Source organism: Myodes glareolus, chromosome 18 (genome assembly GCF_982192425.1).
Source record: "Myodes glareolus chromosome 18, mMyoGla1.1, whole genome shotgun sequence".
NCBI classification, from domain to species: domain Eukaryota; kingdom Metazoa; phylum Chordata; class Mammalia; order Rodentia; family Cricetidae; genus Myodes; species Myodes glareolus.
In genome coordinates this window covers 48,728,440-48,746,383 of record NC_142043.1, presented here as the reverse complement: position 1 = coordinate 48,746,383, position 17,944 = coordinate 48,728,440, and the positions used below count along the sequence as shown (strand labels likewise).

Here is a 17,944-nt window from a genome sequence, read left to right as displayed (position 1 = left end):
CCACCGACCCCATCCGTGGCTTTGCGTACCCAAGCCTTCGGGTGTTCGCTGCTTCCGCCGGATGCGCCCCGTACCGGAAGTGACGCACTAGGGCGGGCTGAGAGGCGGTGTGCGTTCTCTCTCTCCTTTGCACGCGGTGCAGGAAGCCGGTAGGCCTGAGTAGCTCGTGCTGAATAATGCCGGGAAAACTCCGCAGTGAGTCCAGGTTGGGATCAGACGCGGCCGAGGAGAGCATGGAGAAGCTGCCAAAGTCAAGCGACAAGGTGAGACTTGGGGCGCCGGACAGAGCCGGGCCCGGCAGGGAGCGCGTGGCGCTCGGCGGCGCTCAGCCGGCTGGCGCATCCCCGGCCACGCGTTACGGGCCAGGCTTAAGAGTACGGAAGGAGTTTGCTGTTCGCGTCACAGTGGGGACTGGAGTCCCAAACAGCGAGGCCTGAAACTGGGGCACAAGGACGGCATCTGCAGTGACACACGCATACGGGTCCCCCTTTAAAAAAAAAATCAGAAAGCGAGGTAATGCAGGTCTTTCTAGTATTTGTCGTTTAGATCTGCATGGAACTGGAGTTGGGCTAAGTGAACACCCTCTTGTAGAGGGGATCTGTGTGAGCAAGGTTAAATCGCCTTCGCTCTTATTCCTTGGATGAGATTTAACGTGACAGTCTCTAACGATCAAAGTAGAGACGTAGAAGGGAACGGAAGTTGTCCAAGATAGAACTCTTGTGTTGCTCGACTTGGTTGACGTTTTTGCTGTCCTGGGGGTTTTTAGGTAGGAGCCTTTTAAAGAAACAGCAGTGGATTTGGATAAGGTGGAAACCGCGTGGGTCAAAGCGTTCCGGGTTTGCATCCGCGTGTTTAGCTATGGCATGCCGAAGTCAGGAGGGAGGGACCTGCCTACTCGCTTAGGTTCCAAACTCTACCTCTGACTAATTTTCACATATGGTAGCACGTGTTGAAGGGGCGGGGAGATTATCTATATTCCATTATTTTTAAGTTGATTTTTGTGTTTTATCAGGTAGCAAACCTTGGGTCGGTCACATGTTGGCAGGTGCTATACCACTGAGCCTTAGCTCGGGCCCTTAGCCCAACGGTTCTCAACATGTGGATCGTGACTCCACTGTGGTGGAATATCAGATACCCCGCGTATCAGATAACTTGCTGTCCGATTCACTACAGTAGCAAAATCACAGTAATGAAGTAGCGATGAAAATCATTTTTGTTGGCGGGGTCACCACAATGTGAGGAACTGTGTACTAAAGGATGGCAGCATTAGGAAGTTTGAGAACCACTGGCGTGGCCGGCGATTTGCGAGTAGAGGGCAGGCCGGGGGCGGGGGTGGAATTTAGCGCACTTCGGTTTAGTTCCACGCTTCTCTGCTCTAGTAGGTGACTCCTAATTGGTACAAGTTTTCAATACATGTCTATATTTGTTTTAAGTATGAGAATGATAGATTAGATTTTATTAGTAGTTTTCTCTTCACATAGTTTCTTTATGTGAATTCATTTCATCCTTCGAAGAATAAATTTCATGAGTGTTTTTGCCATATAGGGATTTAGCAGGGAGGGAAAAGAAACCCACTTTTGATATATCTGAGGGCGTAACAATTTCTCTTGTAGTCACTTTGAACCGTGCTCAGTCACTGTTACTATGTGTGCCCGTGTGGATAGGTATGCCAGCTCCTGCGTGTGTGGAAACTAGAGGTCAGCCCTGTATGGGAGGTGTGTCTTCTAACACTTCCCAAGTTTCTCTCTGAGTCTGGACACCAGCCCCACCAGCTGGGGTGACAGGCGCATGCCCCTACACACCCATCTTACAAGGGTGCTAGAGTTTCCGTTCAATGCTTGACTAGCATTTTGCCCCCTGAACCGTTTCCCCAGCTCTTGGTCCCTTTTTGTAGGGTGTAGCTTAGAGCCTTGAGTATCCCTTAGAATCTTTGGGAAAATTCAGTTTTATATGATTGGCCACTATGAACTGAAGAGGTCTGGGGTCGGGAGCTCCTTTATGCCCCCATGCTATAATGACTGGTGTGTGTATGTGTGTGTGTGTGTGTGTGTGTGTGTGTGTGTGTGTGTGTGTGTGTGTATATATATATGTCTCCATCGTGCTAAGAAATGGAGTTAAAACAGATACTGTGGGGTTTTTTCTTAACTAATTTTCTTAAACCTTTTGAAATTATAATAGAATTACATTAAGCCAGGTGTAGTGGTGCGCACCTTTAATTCTAGCATTTGGGAAGCAGAGATAGGCAGATCTCTGTAAACTCAAGACCAGCCTGGTCTACAGAGTGAGTTCAAGGACAGCTAGTTCTCTGAGATCCTGTTTCTAAAAATTATAATATATAATTGCATGGTTTCCCCTTCTTTCTCCTCCATGTAGCCTTCACCTTGCTCGCTTCGAAACTCCTGATCTCCTTTTGAATTGTTTACATGTGCGTGCGCGCATACACACATACATTCCTAAATATTCTTCTCCATCGCCGTGCTACCTGTATGTATGATTTCTGGGCAGATTTTTTTTTTGTTTTTACTTTTACAGTGTTGAAATGCCTAGAGCTGTGTTCTTCATAACTATAAGTAACCCTGAAATAATCCAGAATTGGTGGATTTTACACAAGTATAGTGGGTTTGTTCAGTGCTGTCCTGTGTTTATTATTTCTAGAAAACTAAAAAAGAAAAGGCAAAATCCAAGACCGAAGAAGCAACAGACAGAACGGAAGAAACTGTTTCCTCCAAAGCCAAATCAGTTAAAAAGAAAGGGCCTGCTGAAGATGATGTGGATCCCCCTAAGCCCAAGAAGACCAAAAAGCAAGAGGAGGCACCTGAGGACGATGCTGCTTCTAAAAGCAAGACCTCCAAGAAGAAAAAGGAGCCCCTTGACAAGAAATCTGCTAAAACCAAAGAAATAAAAACTGAGGAACCTTCTGAGGAAGATGTAGATGTTCCTAAACCCAAGAAGATGAAGAAAGGGAAGGAAGCAAATGGAGACATTGGAGAGAAAAGCCCCAACCTGAAGAACGGATTCTCTCATCCCGAGTCGAGTGACGCTACTGGCGAAGACGTAAGCAGTGAGACAGAGAAGGTGAGGCTGACTTCCCTTTCATCGGGTCTTATTGTGTGTGCTTGGTTGTGTGTGTGCGGACAAGACTTGCACGAGCTCATTCTCCCTCCACCATGTGGGTCCTGGGGACTGAACTTGGCAGGCTTGGTGTTGAGCTCCTTGCCCGCTGCTGTCTCACCAGTTGGCAAAGTTGTAGAGTAGGTAGTTGTGTTCCATTGCTTCAGGGGACTAGATAATTGCTACACGTAATTGTAACGTTTTGAAATTGTTTGGGTACTGGATGTTGAACCCAAGGCCTTAAGCATGCATGCTATTTTAATAGGAAGTTTGATACGTCAGCACCTCATTGGGTGCATAGCAAGCTCTGGGGTAGCACTTTGCATCAGAGAGTTGATTTTGCCCTCCTTTAACACAAGGTTTCTCTGTAGCCCTGGCTGTCCCGGAGCTCACTCTGAAGACCAAGCTGGCATCAATCCTCCTGCCTCTGCCTCCTGAGTGTTGGGATTAAAGGTGTGCACATTAAGTGATGAGGTCTCATTGTGTATTCTGCCTCCTTGTGCCTCTCAAATGCTAGGAATAAAGGCACGCACCAGTCCTCTTTATCCTTACTAGGTATTAGGTTGAGACAGGGTCTTGTACGCGCTCCCAGCCTGGCCTTGAACTCGCTGTGCAGCACTCAGAGCCGAGGTGAGGGTGTGTTGAGGTGAAAGGAAACTTGCAGGGATTGGTTCTTTCTCCTTCTCAGGGTCTGAGATTGAACTCAGCTGACATGTCAGGCTTAGACAGCAAGGCCTTTTCCCCACTGAGTGATCTCACCAGCCCCCCCTTGATTGTTTTTAAACCGATGTGTTTAGGAGTGTTTTTTTTTGTGTGTGTGTTTTTAAGAACATTCAGTTTTTGTGGAGGGCTGGAGCAGGTACCATGGCATTTGGACAACTTGTGGAGTCAGTTTTCTGTCTGCCCAGTGGGTTCTGCTGATCAAATAGTCAGGCTTTGGAAGCCTCTGCCCCAGTCTGTATGAGAATAGACTCTTCACAGGGGCTTCCTCGTTCACTTGCTTGTGAGTTACTGATTTCTGTGGTCTTGTTCTTTGATAGGAAATACCCGTGGAACAGAAAGAAGGCGCTTTCTCTAATTTCCCCATATCTGAAGAGACTATCAAGCTTCTCAAAGGTAAGATTGCCTGGTGTCAGAATTTGAATTCACTCTCTTCATTGTGGTGAATGGGGACCAATTCTTCCGGTAGGCATCTCTGCCAGGTGGAGTGGACTGGTGTTTTGATTCAGTTATTAAATCAATATCTAGAAATGTGAGACTGGCTTGCTTTCTGTGATCTCTGTTCTCTTCCAGCTAAGGTCCCTAGCACTGAAAATAAAACACAATAATGCCTAGTCTCATGGTTGATTTGTTCACAGCTCGTGGGGTGAATTACCTGTTTCCTGTGCAAGCCAAGACATTCCACCATGTGTACAGTGGGAAAGACTTAATTGCCCAGGCACGAACGGGAACCGGGAAGACATTCTCCTTTGCCATTCCTTTGATTGAGAAGCTTCAGAGTGGACTACAAGAGAGGAAGAGAGGCCGTGCTCCTCAGGTAACTCTTAAGCTCATCCTAAACCCCAGATCAGCTCCTAGAAAACCCATGAGCCCAGTTTGCATATGCTAATTAGTATTGGGTTCCTCCAATGTCCTTGTGCTCTCTGACCATAGGCTGGGGTGAGTCTTTGAATTTTTAACTACCAACTCTGTATGTCTAGTACTGTAATCTGTCCTGGTTGTGATCACCCATGCTTACTAATGTTCTTATCCCCTTTAAAATGCTGGGTGTGCCTGGGACTCACAGACTTGATCCTGAAGTGTTTAGTTACTTTAGACATGGTCTCTATGTAGACTTGGCTGGCCTCGAGCTCGTGGCGATCTACCTGCCTCTTGGTTGCTGGGGTTGTAAAGTTGGGTAGTACCATGGCTTCTGGGTATAGTTTTTGCTGTTAATCTGGAATGAATTGAGTGAGTGGGCCCTGCCAATTGTAGTTTAAATCTAGGCTTGGCCTCCATCTGGCCCCTGGATTTTTGGTTTACTCTTCAATATCTCTCGAAGGTTGTTGAGAAATAAATCAGACTGATGCGTAGAAAGTACTTTATGGTGCATAAGGCGCCTGGGAAAACTGTCCCAGCTAAGGTTGGTGAAGCCCCTCCAGGCTGTTTTCCCCAACTCTAGTTCTTCTCCAGAGCAGCAAACATTTGAACACATTCTTCTAATTGGCTTGATCACGGACTCTCAGAATATTGCCTGGGGACTGTCTTAGTGGTCTTGTTTATGTAGCTTGTGATATCTATTGCAAAACATATGATAAATGTTTAGGGTATATGTCAAGATGAGAAGGATGAGGGAGCTGGAGAGATAGTAAAGAGTTAAAGGCACTGGCTGACTGCTCCTCCAGAGGACCCAGGTTCGGTTCCCAGCTCCCACTTGGTGGCTTACCTCGGATTGCAGAGGAACAAGCACCCTCTTCTAGCCTCCTTGGGCACTGAATGCACGTGGTACACAAAAATAGAAATAAATAAACCTTTTTAAAAAGTAGATGAGTAGGATGAGTCAACCTGTGAATTTTGGAGTGGTTGAGAAACTACTGTGCAGCACTCTGAAATTCTGTCTTTCCTCGCTCAGGTACTCGTTCTCGCACCTACAAGAGAATTAGCAAATCAAGTGAGCAAAGACTTCAGTGACATCACGAAAAAGCTCTCGGTGGCTTGCTTTTACGGTGGAACTCCCTATGGTGGTCAAAGTAAGTCAGTTTAAAAGCCAGACAGGGAAGTGTGCCAGCCATTGTTGTGGGTGCCTCCTCCACTTGAATTCTCTCTTTATCTCATTTCGGGGTTCTCTCTGGACTGTTTAAAAGATGACCAAGAGCAGGGTTCTGGGTGATTCAAGGTAAATCTTAGGGTGTTTATTTACCTAAAGACTGCAGCGTATCAGAATCCAGTGTGCCAGTTTTGCCTTTTTTACATGTGTGTTTCTTGCTGCAAGCAGACTTTTTCACAGGCATCAGCTAAGGCTGTAGTCCCTGCTTCCTACCTATTGCATTCTGGTCTGGACCTTGCGATCCAGACCAGGGTCTTGGATCTCTGAAAGGAGGATCAGGCATTGGCACGTGATGAGTATGGTTTCCATCCTCAGTGACCTTGGAAGGCCTGGGTTTAATTGATTCTTGACTGATCTCATAGTATTAGATATCCAAGTTGCTTAACTTTTCTATCTTTGAAGGTTGTATTAGATAATGTAAGGTGCCCAGTGTTTCTATGCCTCATTAGAGTGTGTGCCCTTCTGTGCTGTCTTATGCTCCTACACCCAGTTACTCTACAGAATGTTCCTCCTATTTCTTAGCTACGCATAGTAAGTGACACACTTGGGAAGGTTGAGGTAGGAAAGAGGGCTAGGCTCAAGAGTGTTTAGAACTACATATTAATACCGTTTCAACCCCCCACCAAAAAAAAAAAAAACCTTTTACTTGCAGCATGCTACTTTATAGCTGTCTAGTAAGAGTTGAGACTGAAAATGTATGTAAATGGATACCCCATGCTGGTAAAAGGAATTTTAAATCAAAGCAACTCTTTTTGCTGGAATCTTTTATAGTCGAGCGAATGCGGAGTGGGATTGATATCCTGGTTGGGACCCCAGGTCGTATTAAAGACCACCTGCAGAATGGAAAGCTGGATCTCACCAAACTTAAACATGTTGTCCTGGATGAAGTTGACCAGATGTTGGATATGGGTTTTGCTGATCAAGTAGAAGAAATTTTATGTGTGGCATACAAGAAAGGTAAGCCCAAATTTAGGGATTGATGGAAGGGTAGGGTCATGGTGAAATTGCCTTCCAGGAGATAAGTAAGGACACTTAACTCAAAGAAACTTAGAATATATATTATTTTTTTATTTAATTTTGTTTTTTTGAGACAGGGTTTCTCTGTAGCCCTTAATATCCTGGTACTTGCTCTTGTAGACCAGGCTGCCCTGTAGACCAGCAAAAACTCACTGAGATCCACCTGCCTCTACCTCACGAGTGCTGGCATTAAAGGTATGTACCACCTTGTGACTAAGATTTGGAATTTTTAAAGCCAGCGTTCTACAATTGGTAAAAGCTTGACAGAGTAAAAGAAAAAAACCCTTTTCTGCTAGCTCGATACACTGTTCTAACAACTTTCGGTGTATTCCTGGCGTGTGTACTAATTATAAAGCAGTGTTAACTATTCAAACCCTGCCAAGTGATTGGGCATGATTTATTCTTTCATCTGCCACTTTCTGCCTTCATTCATATAGAGGATTCTATTTACCATGGCTCTAAGCAGCTGTGGTTCTGCCTGACTGGGAACTGGTTGTGTCACACAGGTCTCCTTAAGTAGAGCTGCTGATGCAGTTGTGAAGTGCACTGAAATGCTTCCACCAGCTGAGAACAGCATGGTGCTCCTAAGTCAAGATGGCTTTGTCACTGGGGGGTGCTGAGGATGAAGCCTAAGGCCTTTGCACTGGATTCTATGTTCTTTTAGACTTACATATTATATATATATATATATAGTGTTCTGCATACATGTCTGCCTACACACTAGAAGAGGGCACCAGATCTCATTACAAATGGTTGTGAGCCACCATGTGGTTGCTGGGAAATGAACTCAGAGGCCAGTGCTCTTAACCTCTGAGCCATCTCACCAGCCTCAGATTCTGGATTCTTAAAATACAAAGCTATGAGTTTTGTTACTGGACTTCAGGATTGCTTGTCCAGTTGGCGGGCCTCTTTCATGGCACTCTGAGTGAGGGAAAGGACAAAGGCTAGAAAGCAAAATAGATTTCAAAATGCTTTGAGCATCCTTTCTGATGACAAATTATTTCAGTTTTTGTGTATTGGGAGTTTTCAGCATTTTTATTTTTGTGTCTTTGATGTGTGGCTGGCCACCGGTGGTTGGTCGTAATGGTGACGCGCCCTGGAGGTGCCAGGTGAGGGGAAGTACTGTGTATGCAGCCTTGTTTGGATTATTCACACTGACTTCTTTTTCCCCAAAGATTCTGAAGACAACCCCCAAACATTGCTTTTCTCTGCAACTTGCCCTCATTGGGTATTTAATGTTGCTAAGAAATACATGAAATCTACATACGAACAGGTGGACCTGATTGGTAAAAAGACTCAGAAAGCAGCCATAACTGTGGAGGTAAATGATTCATTTAGTTGCCGGAATTAGTATTAAATTGTCAGTCATTTTGTTTCCTGTCTGATGGTTCTAAGATTAGCAAATACAAGCTCTTTCCAGATAAATACTTAGTCCATATGAAGAGCCAAGTAAAGTGCATCTTTCTCTTTTATGTATGGTGTCTGTGCTTTCTGGATTTCACCATCTAGTAGCCTGATTTCAGAGTCACTTGAAACCTTGTGTTTGAATTAGATAAAGTAATTACTTTTAGAATTTAGCCACTAGAGAGCAGGACAGTCTGACACATCTTGAATCCGTTTCATCTTAGGCTCCGGTACCTAGATGAATTCATTTCACCCAAGGACAGGCCTGTACATATTGTATTTTAAGTGAATGAAGGGGCATAGTGCACACAATCATTTCTTGTCAGTTACTTGGTTTTCTGCAGGAGCCTGGGAGATAGCGTTTCCTGATTACATTAAAATGTAAAGAAGCCAGATGCTTTTTGGAGAAAGTCGAGAGGCCTGGGGCCGGCCATGCTGCTCTTTACTTTGCTTTATTTAGCTTCCTTCTTTTCTTCTAAGCAGTGGTGGCAGCAGACAGCCCTGTGAGGCCTGCATTTACTTCCTGTACCACGACATTAGATTTAAGAGTTGAGAAGGGAGTCGTGAGGTCCCAGCAAGGCTTTACTAAGTGTCGTTTCTTCTCTTAAAAGCACCTGGCGATTAAGTGCCACTGGAGTGAGAGGGCAGCGGTCATTGGGGATGTGATCCGAGTGTACAGTGGTCATCAGGGACGCACGATCATCTTCTGTGAAACCAAGAGAGAAGCCCAGGAACTGTCACAGAATTCGTGCATAAAGCAGGTCGGTCGGTCCTTATCATGCCTGAAAAGGCTGGGTCACCAGTCAGTCTTCATCTTAGACATATTTGCAGTTACCCGGTGACTTGCAGGTTGTGGTAGATTAGGGGAAGCTGCTGTGATGGTTGGGGTTTATGTCATCGATCAGTCCTGCCGTTTAGGTGCTGGTTCTCATGAAAGCTACACTCATGGTCTCTCTTGGTGGTTTCTCGGCCTCGGAGAGAGTGTGGTTGCAAACAGTTGATGTTGGGCTGAGGGCTGCAGGCAGTTGAAGGATTTTCCATGTAAAACATAGATGTTAAGGCATCTGTTTTTCACTCTAATGTTTGTGGAAGGAGTATCTCCAGACTGAGCCCTTGGACCTCGTGGAGGGTGGTGTGGTGGGTTCGTATTCTTAGGTTAGTTTATTTCTTTGCCAGGATGCCCAGTCGTTGCACGGCGACATTCCACAGAAGCAAAGGGAAATCACCCTGAAAGGTTTCCGAAATGGCAGTTTTGGAGTTTTGGTGGCAACCAATGTTGCTGCACGTGGATTAGACATCCCTGAGGTTGACTTGGTTGTCCAAAGCTGCCCACCAAAGGTAAGGCTTTTGTTTTGTTTTTGTTTTTTTCCTAAACAAGAATAAAACATTGCTTTTGGTTTTTGGGGTACTAAAAGTTACTTCCTTGACTTATTTGATTTTCCGTAAATTGGCTGTCGGTCATGGTAACATACACCTTTCATTCCAGTATTCTGTGTTTGAGGTTTAAGAGTTTCAGACCAACCATTTGCTACCTTGCCCGGCTGTTTATTTACTTTTGTAGTTTTTTATTATGTACTTTAGATCTTGAAGGCTTGCAGAAGAGAATTTAATAACCTGTCGGTTACTTGTTTTTATGTAGTGTCTTGCAGTGATAGGACTTAGGCGTGTGTCTTTATGTGTCTTTAGATGTCTGTCCCCATTTCTGATTTCCACCTTTCACCCTCAATCCTCACCTGCCCCCCTTCATATTAGTGTCTTCCAGCAGTCTCTCCACTTCTCAGGTAAAATCTTTTCTCATAGGGTCTTTCCTTTTCTGAAGTCTATTTAGTCAGTTTCGGTGGGTTTGTGGGTAGGTAGGTAGGCAGAATAGATAAGAGTTAGTCTCTGCATGTGAGAAGGAACATTCAATGTTTGTCTTCCAAGTCAGTTCTTTCCATTTTCCTGCAGATTTCATCATTGCATGTTTTGTAATATAGTGAAATTCATTGTGCCTTAAGGCATTTTCCTTAATCCATTCTCTGTTGAACATCTAGGCTGGTCCCATGTCTTTTTGTTGTGTATAGATATAGTCTAACTTGCTAACAAGTTTTTAAAAAGACTTAATGTATTGTTAAAATAAATTTTAATAATTCTACTGCAGCCACTTGAGGCTTGGCAATACACATGCCCTTGGAATGTTTGCACACAGGATAGGGAGCACTGTTTGAGAGGTTTTGAGGCTCGGTTTCATTCACTGACCTGTGCATGCTGCTTTATCTTGTTTTTATCTCTCACGTGCTTGGTTTCCATAGGATGTGGAGTCCTACATTCACCGCTCAGGGCGGACAGGCAGAGCTGGAAGGACAGGGGTTTGCATCTGCTTTTATCAGCACAAGGAAGAGTACCAGTTAGTGCAAGTGGAGCAGAAAGCGGTAAAGTGATTTTCTAACTTGAATTCGACACATGCTAAGTTCTGAAGGCCTTTAGGACCATGGCTGAAAGTGTCTTAGATACGGGTTTCCCACGATAGAAGGCTAATAACTTGCATTTGAAAGTAATGTTGCGTTTCTTACATTTGAAAGGTAATTCTTGGACAATAGTATGAACATGACAGAAATACTTGGGGTTAGAGTGTGGAGAAGGGATGGTGGGGAAGAGCATTAGAAGGATAGAGGGAACTGGAGTATGGTACATGGACCTACAACACTGAGGCAGGAGGATCACCATGAGTTTGGGACTAAATATTCTTATAGAATTGATAATATTTATGGATGATTCCTCCTCGAGGAAGACCTTAACTGCTCTCCCCTTGCATTGGGTGGGCTTCAGTTAGTGCCTGTTGCACAGAACAGAGTGGTAAGTCTGATATGAGCAGGAGCCCATTGCCTTCAGGGGTGAAGTGGTGTCCCTGGTGGGAGGTGGTGAGATGAGCTTTCACCCGTGGGATGCATTCTGTCCCCAAACCCATAGCCTCAGTCTACGGATGAGAGAAAAGGCATCAGACAGTCTCGCATTGAGGGTCAGCCTATAACATACCTCCTTAGAATTTTAAAAGTCCTAGAAACCAGAGACAGATAGGCACAGAGTAAAGTGGGTTATTTGGTAGACTTAAGAAATAAGTTACTTGGGCTGGCTGGAGAGATGGTTCAGCGGGTAAGAGCACTGCCTGCTCTTCCATAGATCTGGAGTTCAAATCCCAGCAATCACTCGGTAGCTCATAACCATCTATAATAGGATTTGGTGCCCTCCTCTGGTATGCAAGCAGAACACTGTATTACACAATAAATAAAAAACCAAAGAAATAACTTACTTAATCTCAGTAGATTGTGGTTTGTTTTCTTGTAGGGAATTAAATTTAAGCGGGTAGGTGTTCCTTCTGCAACAGAAATAATAAAGGCCTCCAGCAAAGATGCCATCAGGTGCGTTCTCTACCATCACCACAGTCTGTTTCAATCCTGCTTCTTGGACCTTTAAAAGTTTCTGTATTCTTTCCAAAGCATTAATATAACCAGTTGCTTTATACAAAACCGCCAACTTTATAGAATAAGCCTACTTGTTTCTTGTCATCCCTGCCTGTTTCTCAGGGGAGCTGCTATCCGTAGTTGGGTTTGTGTTGGACATTTTAAGGATGCTTCCCACTTTATGCCTGGTTAGTTGGGAGTGAGAGCTGATGAGTGCAGGGGTTGTTCAGCTGTTTCTCATGAAGGTTGTATTGGTAGTGGCATCACGGTGTAGGATCATCTGTAGGCTGAAAGATTTTCAGCAGATTACAATTTCTTGCTGTAGTCCTTGTGCATCATAGTCTGGAAGTAAGTAGGGTAAAAGTTGTGTGAGCTAAAATCTGTTCTGCATATGCTACTGCTGAACTCAGAGTGCAGCATGGTTACCGCTGTAGATGTGTGACATGCTCGTGTTACAACAGTCTTTCCCAAACAGCATTTTCAAGATTTTTCACAGCATATTTTCCTTTAAGTGCCCTAAGATGGGGCATTGTGGAGTACTGTCTAGTTCAGGAAGTACAGGGTTAGTGATGAAGAAGAGGCGGGTTCTAGTGTGTAAGAGGTGTCCTTTAGAGTGGTGGCTGCCAGCCCAGCCCACTCTTTATAGCATACAGATGCTGCTTTGATATTGCCAGACAGTGGCTGTCCTCCAGCAAATAACATCTCAAAAAACTGTGTTTTAAATCCAATATAGAGCATTTGTTAAGATTTTAGAATACAAGCAGCTATAGTTTTGTCTGGTTCTAAAAGTAACACATAAGTTCGACAGTGTTGCAGTGTGCGGGCTGGGCATGGTGGTGCACACCTGGAATCCGTCCTGGCAGGAGGATTAGAGTATGAGGCATTCTGCTCTATATAGCTGCTTCCAGACGGATGTCGTAAGACCCTGTCCCAAAGAGCACACAAAAGCAAACAAATGCGCTCTTGAACCTCGTTGCATCTCATACTGAGACAGTCTTCTGTCCCAAGAGAGCCTGGAAGTGTGGTAGAAGATGACCTTGTACTTCTGATCCTCCTGTCTCCACCTCCTAAGTGCCCAAGGCACACGGCAGCATCTCCGGTTTCTGCAGTACTAGGATTAAACCCAGGACTTGCCTTCATGCCAGTCTAGCTGCACCCCTAGTTGTGCCAATGTCCATTTGAAAGCTCATTTATTTTCAGTTATTGTAGTGTCGCCTGTATTAATTATTCTCTAACGAATTCATTCTCAAACCACAGGCTTTTGGATTCTGTGCCTCCCACCGCCATCAGCCACTTCAAGCAGTCAGCTGAAAAGCTAATTGAGGAGAAGGGAGCTGTAGAGGCCCTGGCAGCCGCGCTGGCCCACATTTCAGGGGCCACATCGGTCGACCAGCGCTCCTTGATCAACTCACAAGCGGTAAATTTTGGGTACTTTATAAAAATGGCATAAGCAAGACTAAGTCCATTTGAACTTTCTGATTGGCTTCACCTCTAGGAGGTGGGAAGGCACTGGCTGTGTTTAGCCATTTTCCTAATTAAAAACAAACTTAATTGGGCAAAACAGATAAATGTTTCCTAGGGATGGATTGGGAGGAGAAGGCCAATACATAAACGGCCTGCCGCCAAGCCTGATAAGCACAGGATCCACATAGTGGAAGGAGAGAGCATTTCTGCACCTGCTCTCTAGCTTCTACACACAAGCTCACAGGGAAACAAACGAATTAAAATGTTCTAAAACTGAGTGCAAACCCACTGTCCTAAATGTTGAAATGGTGAATTCTTTTGATACAGTGAAGTTTCCTGTTTTTCATGAAGTAATTGTAGACATAGACACATGTGGCGTAAGATGTACACAGATTCCCTGTGCTTCAACCAGTCCCCTCCAGTGCAGACACTTGAGAAAAGTAATGACTGGATACTGACATTGCTGCTCCCTGCCAGTCTACCTGCGCCCATTCTGTGTGGCTGAGTGGTACACTGTCAGGGAAAGCTTCCCCCAGAACCCTTCCCTCCTCAGAGCAAGTGTTGATGACACTGATTGGCTTTTCAAGGCTTAACTTTTATGCTCCTCTCTCCCCTAAGGGCTTTGTCACCATGATCCTACAGTGCTCGATTGAGATGCCCAACATTAGCTATGCTTGGAAAGAACTTAAGGAGCAGCTGGGCGAGGGCATTGACTCAAAAGTGAGGGGAATGGTCTTCCTCAAAGGAAAACTGGTGAGTGTGGGGCCACAGCTTAGTTTGGTGGTTAGCATGGTAACTAGGATGTGTCCTCTCCCGTGGTGTGGTTATCACTGTACCTTCCTTGGAAAATGACGATATAAAGGGCAGATCAGTATTATTGGGGAGCTAGTTTTGACTAAGGGATCCCCTGATGGTCACATACATGGATGTACATGGAAACCCAGAGCTCCAGTATTAGGTAGGAAATGCATGATCAGAGAAGCCACGAGCCTAAGCTGGGAGTCAACTTGTTTTGCTTACCAGCTCCACATTGCCACCCCTCCTACCCTTTACTGTGGGGATACCAAGCCCCCTGTGCCTTATTCTCCCTAGGGCCTGACCTTGGTTGCTTACTGTGCCCTCCCCTCCACAGTGCTCTTTAACTCTCAGTGCAGCTTCCCAGGCTTGGCATACAGTTCATTAGAGAAGTCCTTACCTGTCTGGCAGACTTCTTAGGCATAATATTCACCCTGGTGAATTTTCCCTCCCTCTGATTGCTTACAATGAAGGCCTTAATCCCTGTGACCTATCTGAATGCCCCATTGTTCCTGGAGTTGGCCTTGCATAGAGAAGTCCACGAATGTCAGGATCCTTTAGCACCTGTCTGACACCTATGCTGTGGCTGAGTAAATTTCTGGGTGGGGTGGAAAGTGTAACTCACACTGCCAGTACAGGAGCAGTTTGGTACTATGCTGTTGGTGGCTTCCACAACTGAAAAGGAAAGTGCTTATTATTAAAAAGATCATACCATATAAATTATGTACCTTTTCTCATGTTTTCACAGAAAACTGAATTATGAAAAAGTAGACATCAGCAATATAATTTTCTGCTTTTCATTGTGTCCTTAGCATGGTTTAACATTGCTATATCCTGGTCCCATTTGGAGCATTTCTTTACCTCCTGCTGCTCTTTTTAGGAGCATATGTTAGCCATATTCTGGTTGTCTAGCGTCAGTATCTGTGTGTTGGTTGGATTAACTCTTCTGCTTTGCTTTCTAGGGAGTTTGTTTTGATGTCCGCACTGAAGCAGTCACAGAAATACAGGTATTTTCTTTTTGTATTTAGTGTTTGTAGACCCAAATCCTACCATATTCATTCTGAAAGCCGAGTGAATGTGGGCCACAGAGAGCAGTCTCCCTGTTTTATTGTGACCTGTGGCTGGCCTGCCTTGCTCCTCCCTGAAGGTGGACCCAGTGTCTGCCCAACTGCTTTGTGCCCGTGCTTTCCTGCACATTTGCCTGTGCTGTGCTTCCTAGCACTGTGTGACGAGTGTGCTCAGAGCTACAGCACTGCAGCAGTGAAATTCCAGATGGAGAGTGAGGGCTGCCCCTCCGACAGCCTGTCCCCACACTGCTCCCACAGCTCTGGGGGCTCATACTTGGCACAGGCACCTGTTTAACAGCTTGTTCCTTGGAGACATGGCAACAGTTTTTCTTGTGGCTTTACCAAAATTCATAAAAATCATGGAGCAAACCTTGTACCTGCAGGAGAAGTGGCATGATTCAAGACGCTGGCAGCTCAGTGTGGCCACGGAGCAGCCGGAGCTGGAAGGACCCGTGGATGGCTATCGAGGTGGCAGGGGTCAGCGTGATGGCAACCGCGGTGCATTCAGAGGACAGCGGGGTGGAAGCAGGAACTTCAGGGGGCAGGGGCAGCGAGGAGGAAGTAGAAACTTCAGAGGACAGAGACCCGGAGGTGGCAACAAAGGCCAGAAGCGGAGTTTTAGTAAAGCGTTTGGTCAGTGAGTAGAGGCTAGAAGGAACTGTTCACACTGTGGACCCCAATGCCCTTCCCCCTGTCAGCCCCCAGTGCTTCCTTCCTTTTGATCATTTGCTCAGCCCCCGTTCCTTGTAGAGAGATGGGCTCTGGACTGTTTGATCTAACATCATGAGCTGTCTTCGTAGGAACCCAGTTCATCATTTTCCAACATAGTCTAATTTTACAAAGTAAAGCCGGCCGTGGATCTGTCTATCCTTATGTGTTGACTTTGCAGGTTCATCTTTGTGTGTGTGTGCGTGCGCACACTGGGGCCTAATCTCAAAGCCTCACGTGCTGAGTGTTCACACACCCTACAACTAAACTCCATCTCTACTCCCCAGAATATCTCTCAGTAACGTCCTCCAAAGAAAATCCCTAAGGGATGGCTGCCTCGGTCTCTGGATGACCACAAGTCAAGGATTTTTTTCCCCGTGATACTTGGCCTCCTGGCCTCTTGACAAACAATTGCTAGTGTCTGTATGTGTGTGCTGAGATTTGATACTGAACAATGCTTTTCAGTGCCTATCAGACTTAGCTGATTTGAACAGTATGTAGCAAGCTCTGGATGTGGAGGGTGGAATGCAGACAGTATAGATCTCTGCATAGTATCTCCACATACTCTTGTTTCTCAGCAGAAGGTGACGTGTGTTCCAGTGAATTCTCCCTAGTGTATATAGAAGTACATTTTCATAGGAGCCAGTGTCTTTAAAGTTAGGTTCCAAATGTCTGAAGTTTTTATTAAGTGCTTGTGCCCTTCTTTTAGAAGATTAATTTGCCAGGAACTAATTAAGGGAAGAGGGCTCAGTTGTTATTGCTGAAGAACTTTTCAGATCCCGGTAGTGGTAGCACATGCCTTTAATCCTGGTACTAGGGAGGCAGAGGCAGGTGGATCTCTGAGTTCAAGGCCAGCCTGGTCTACAGTGAGTTCCAGGACAGTCCCAAAGCTACATAGAGAAACCCTGTCTCAAAAACAAAACAAAACAAAAAATGTTTCCAAAAAGCCACAATAAAGGAATCTCTTCATCTTCACAAGTGAGGAAGCAGGAGGAAGCTTGCTTTAAATGGTGACCACTCTGAGTCATGACTCTTCAAGGGACTATATCTACTAGTGGGCAATCTGGGACTTTTAGGGGGCAGAATGGGACAGTTTTCTCAGTGGCCTGGATCTTAAGCCACAGCATAAGATCTGTTTCTGTTAGGCTGCTTCACTATTGAAAATTTATCACCATTTAGAGAATTCTCAAACAAGCTGTGCCATTTGAAGTTGTTGCTTTGAGGGAACTGAAGAACTCAGCACCCGGCCCAGCAATAACTGACCCAGTTCTCCGGTGTTCTTTCTTGGGGAACCCTCCCATCTAACACAGAAGCCCAAGTGGTGGGTCCTCTTGTCTTCCTGGAGATTCTCTACAGGGAATCTTAGGACAGACTCGGAAAGAAAACCAGAATCACATGCTCTGTCGTGTTTTCTCCAGCTGTTTAGATCAGCTGAGGTCTCCGGGCTCATCCTCTGATGTCAGTGTGAGCGGTGCCTCTTAACTGGCCTTAGGAAACTCCTGGCACACACGGCTCTGATAACCAGATCAGCTTCAGATTGTTTTTCACTCTGACCAGATGGTTCTTGTCCTCTTTCTATGCTTGGAATTCTTGTGGATTTTTTCTTTGTTGATAACTGTGGCTTATATAAGTTTTGGTTTTGCCCAACCACTGGGCATGCTTTAGTGAAACCTTTCACTATTAGGATAAGAATTTGTGCTGTAGCAAGCTAATGGCAGGACATGCTGGCCTTTCAGGATCCATCCTTTTGGATGATGGATTAGCCTGTGGAAAAATGATCTGCCGTAAATCAAACAGTGAAGGGAAAGATCTAGGAATCTCATTTACACACTGTAAGTAAAGCATGGCTCTGAACAAATGAAGATAGGTTTCGTCTGTATGCCAGAATCTAAACAATATTTATATGTATAATTTAGCTGTTGTTTGGTTTAAATGGGCTTATTGGAAAATGTTATCATTTTTACTATTTTCTACAGAGAAAATATTTTCCAGTTTCAGATAACTCTGGATTTTGAATTATACCTGTTTTTCTGTTCAGGCTGTCTGTGTATTGTACATAAACTGTTTTTACCTTCAGATGACTCACTGTATAAAGTACTGCAATATGCCGTAATAAAGATACTAATACTTTA

General features: G+C 44.9%; 1 protein-coding gene across 1 annotated transcript; it reads left to right on the top strand.

Moving 5' to 3' along the window:
- Positions 1–93: 93 nt before the first annotated feature.
- On the top strand, positions 94–17,944 carry Ddx21 (DExD-box helicase 21). Its single transcript, XM_048451629.3, has 15 exons — positions 94–263; positions 2,656–3,075; positions 4,152–4,227; positions 4,470–4,648; positions 5,723–5,840; positions 6,689–6,874; positions 8,110–8,255; positions 8,950–9,099; positions 9,515–9,676; positions 10,630–10,749; positions 11,663–11,736; positions 13,036–13,195; positions 13,861–13,995; positions 15,000–15,044; positions 15,488–17,944. The coding sequence occupies exons 1-15, from the start codon at positions 177–179 to the stop codon at positions 15,743–15,745; spliced, it is 2,316 nt and encodes a 771-aa protein (XP_048307586.3). The 5' UTR covers positions 94–176; the 3' UTR covers positions 15,746–17,944.

What these genes read in the sequence shown, in the direction of transcription:
- Ddx21 (XM_048451629.3), top strand. Translation starts at nt 177, where the DNA reads ATGCCGGGAAAACTCCGCAGTGAGTCCAGGTTGGGATCAGACGCGGCC. An exon ending in AGAGAGGCCGTGCTCCTCAG is followed by an intron (nt 4,649 to 5,722) that starts GTAACTCTTAAG and finishes TTCCTCGCTCAG; the next exon opens with GTACTCGTTCTCGCACCTAC. An exon ending in TCTTCCTCAAAGGAAAACTG is followed by an intron (nt 13,996 to 14,999) that starts GTGAGTGTGGGG and finishes TTTGCTTTCTAG; the next exon opens with GGAGTTTGTTTTGATGTCCG.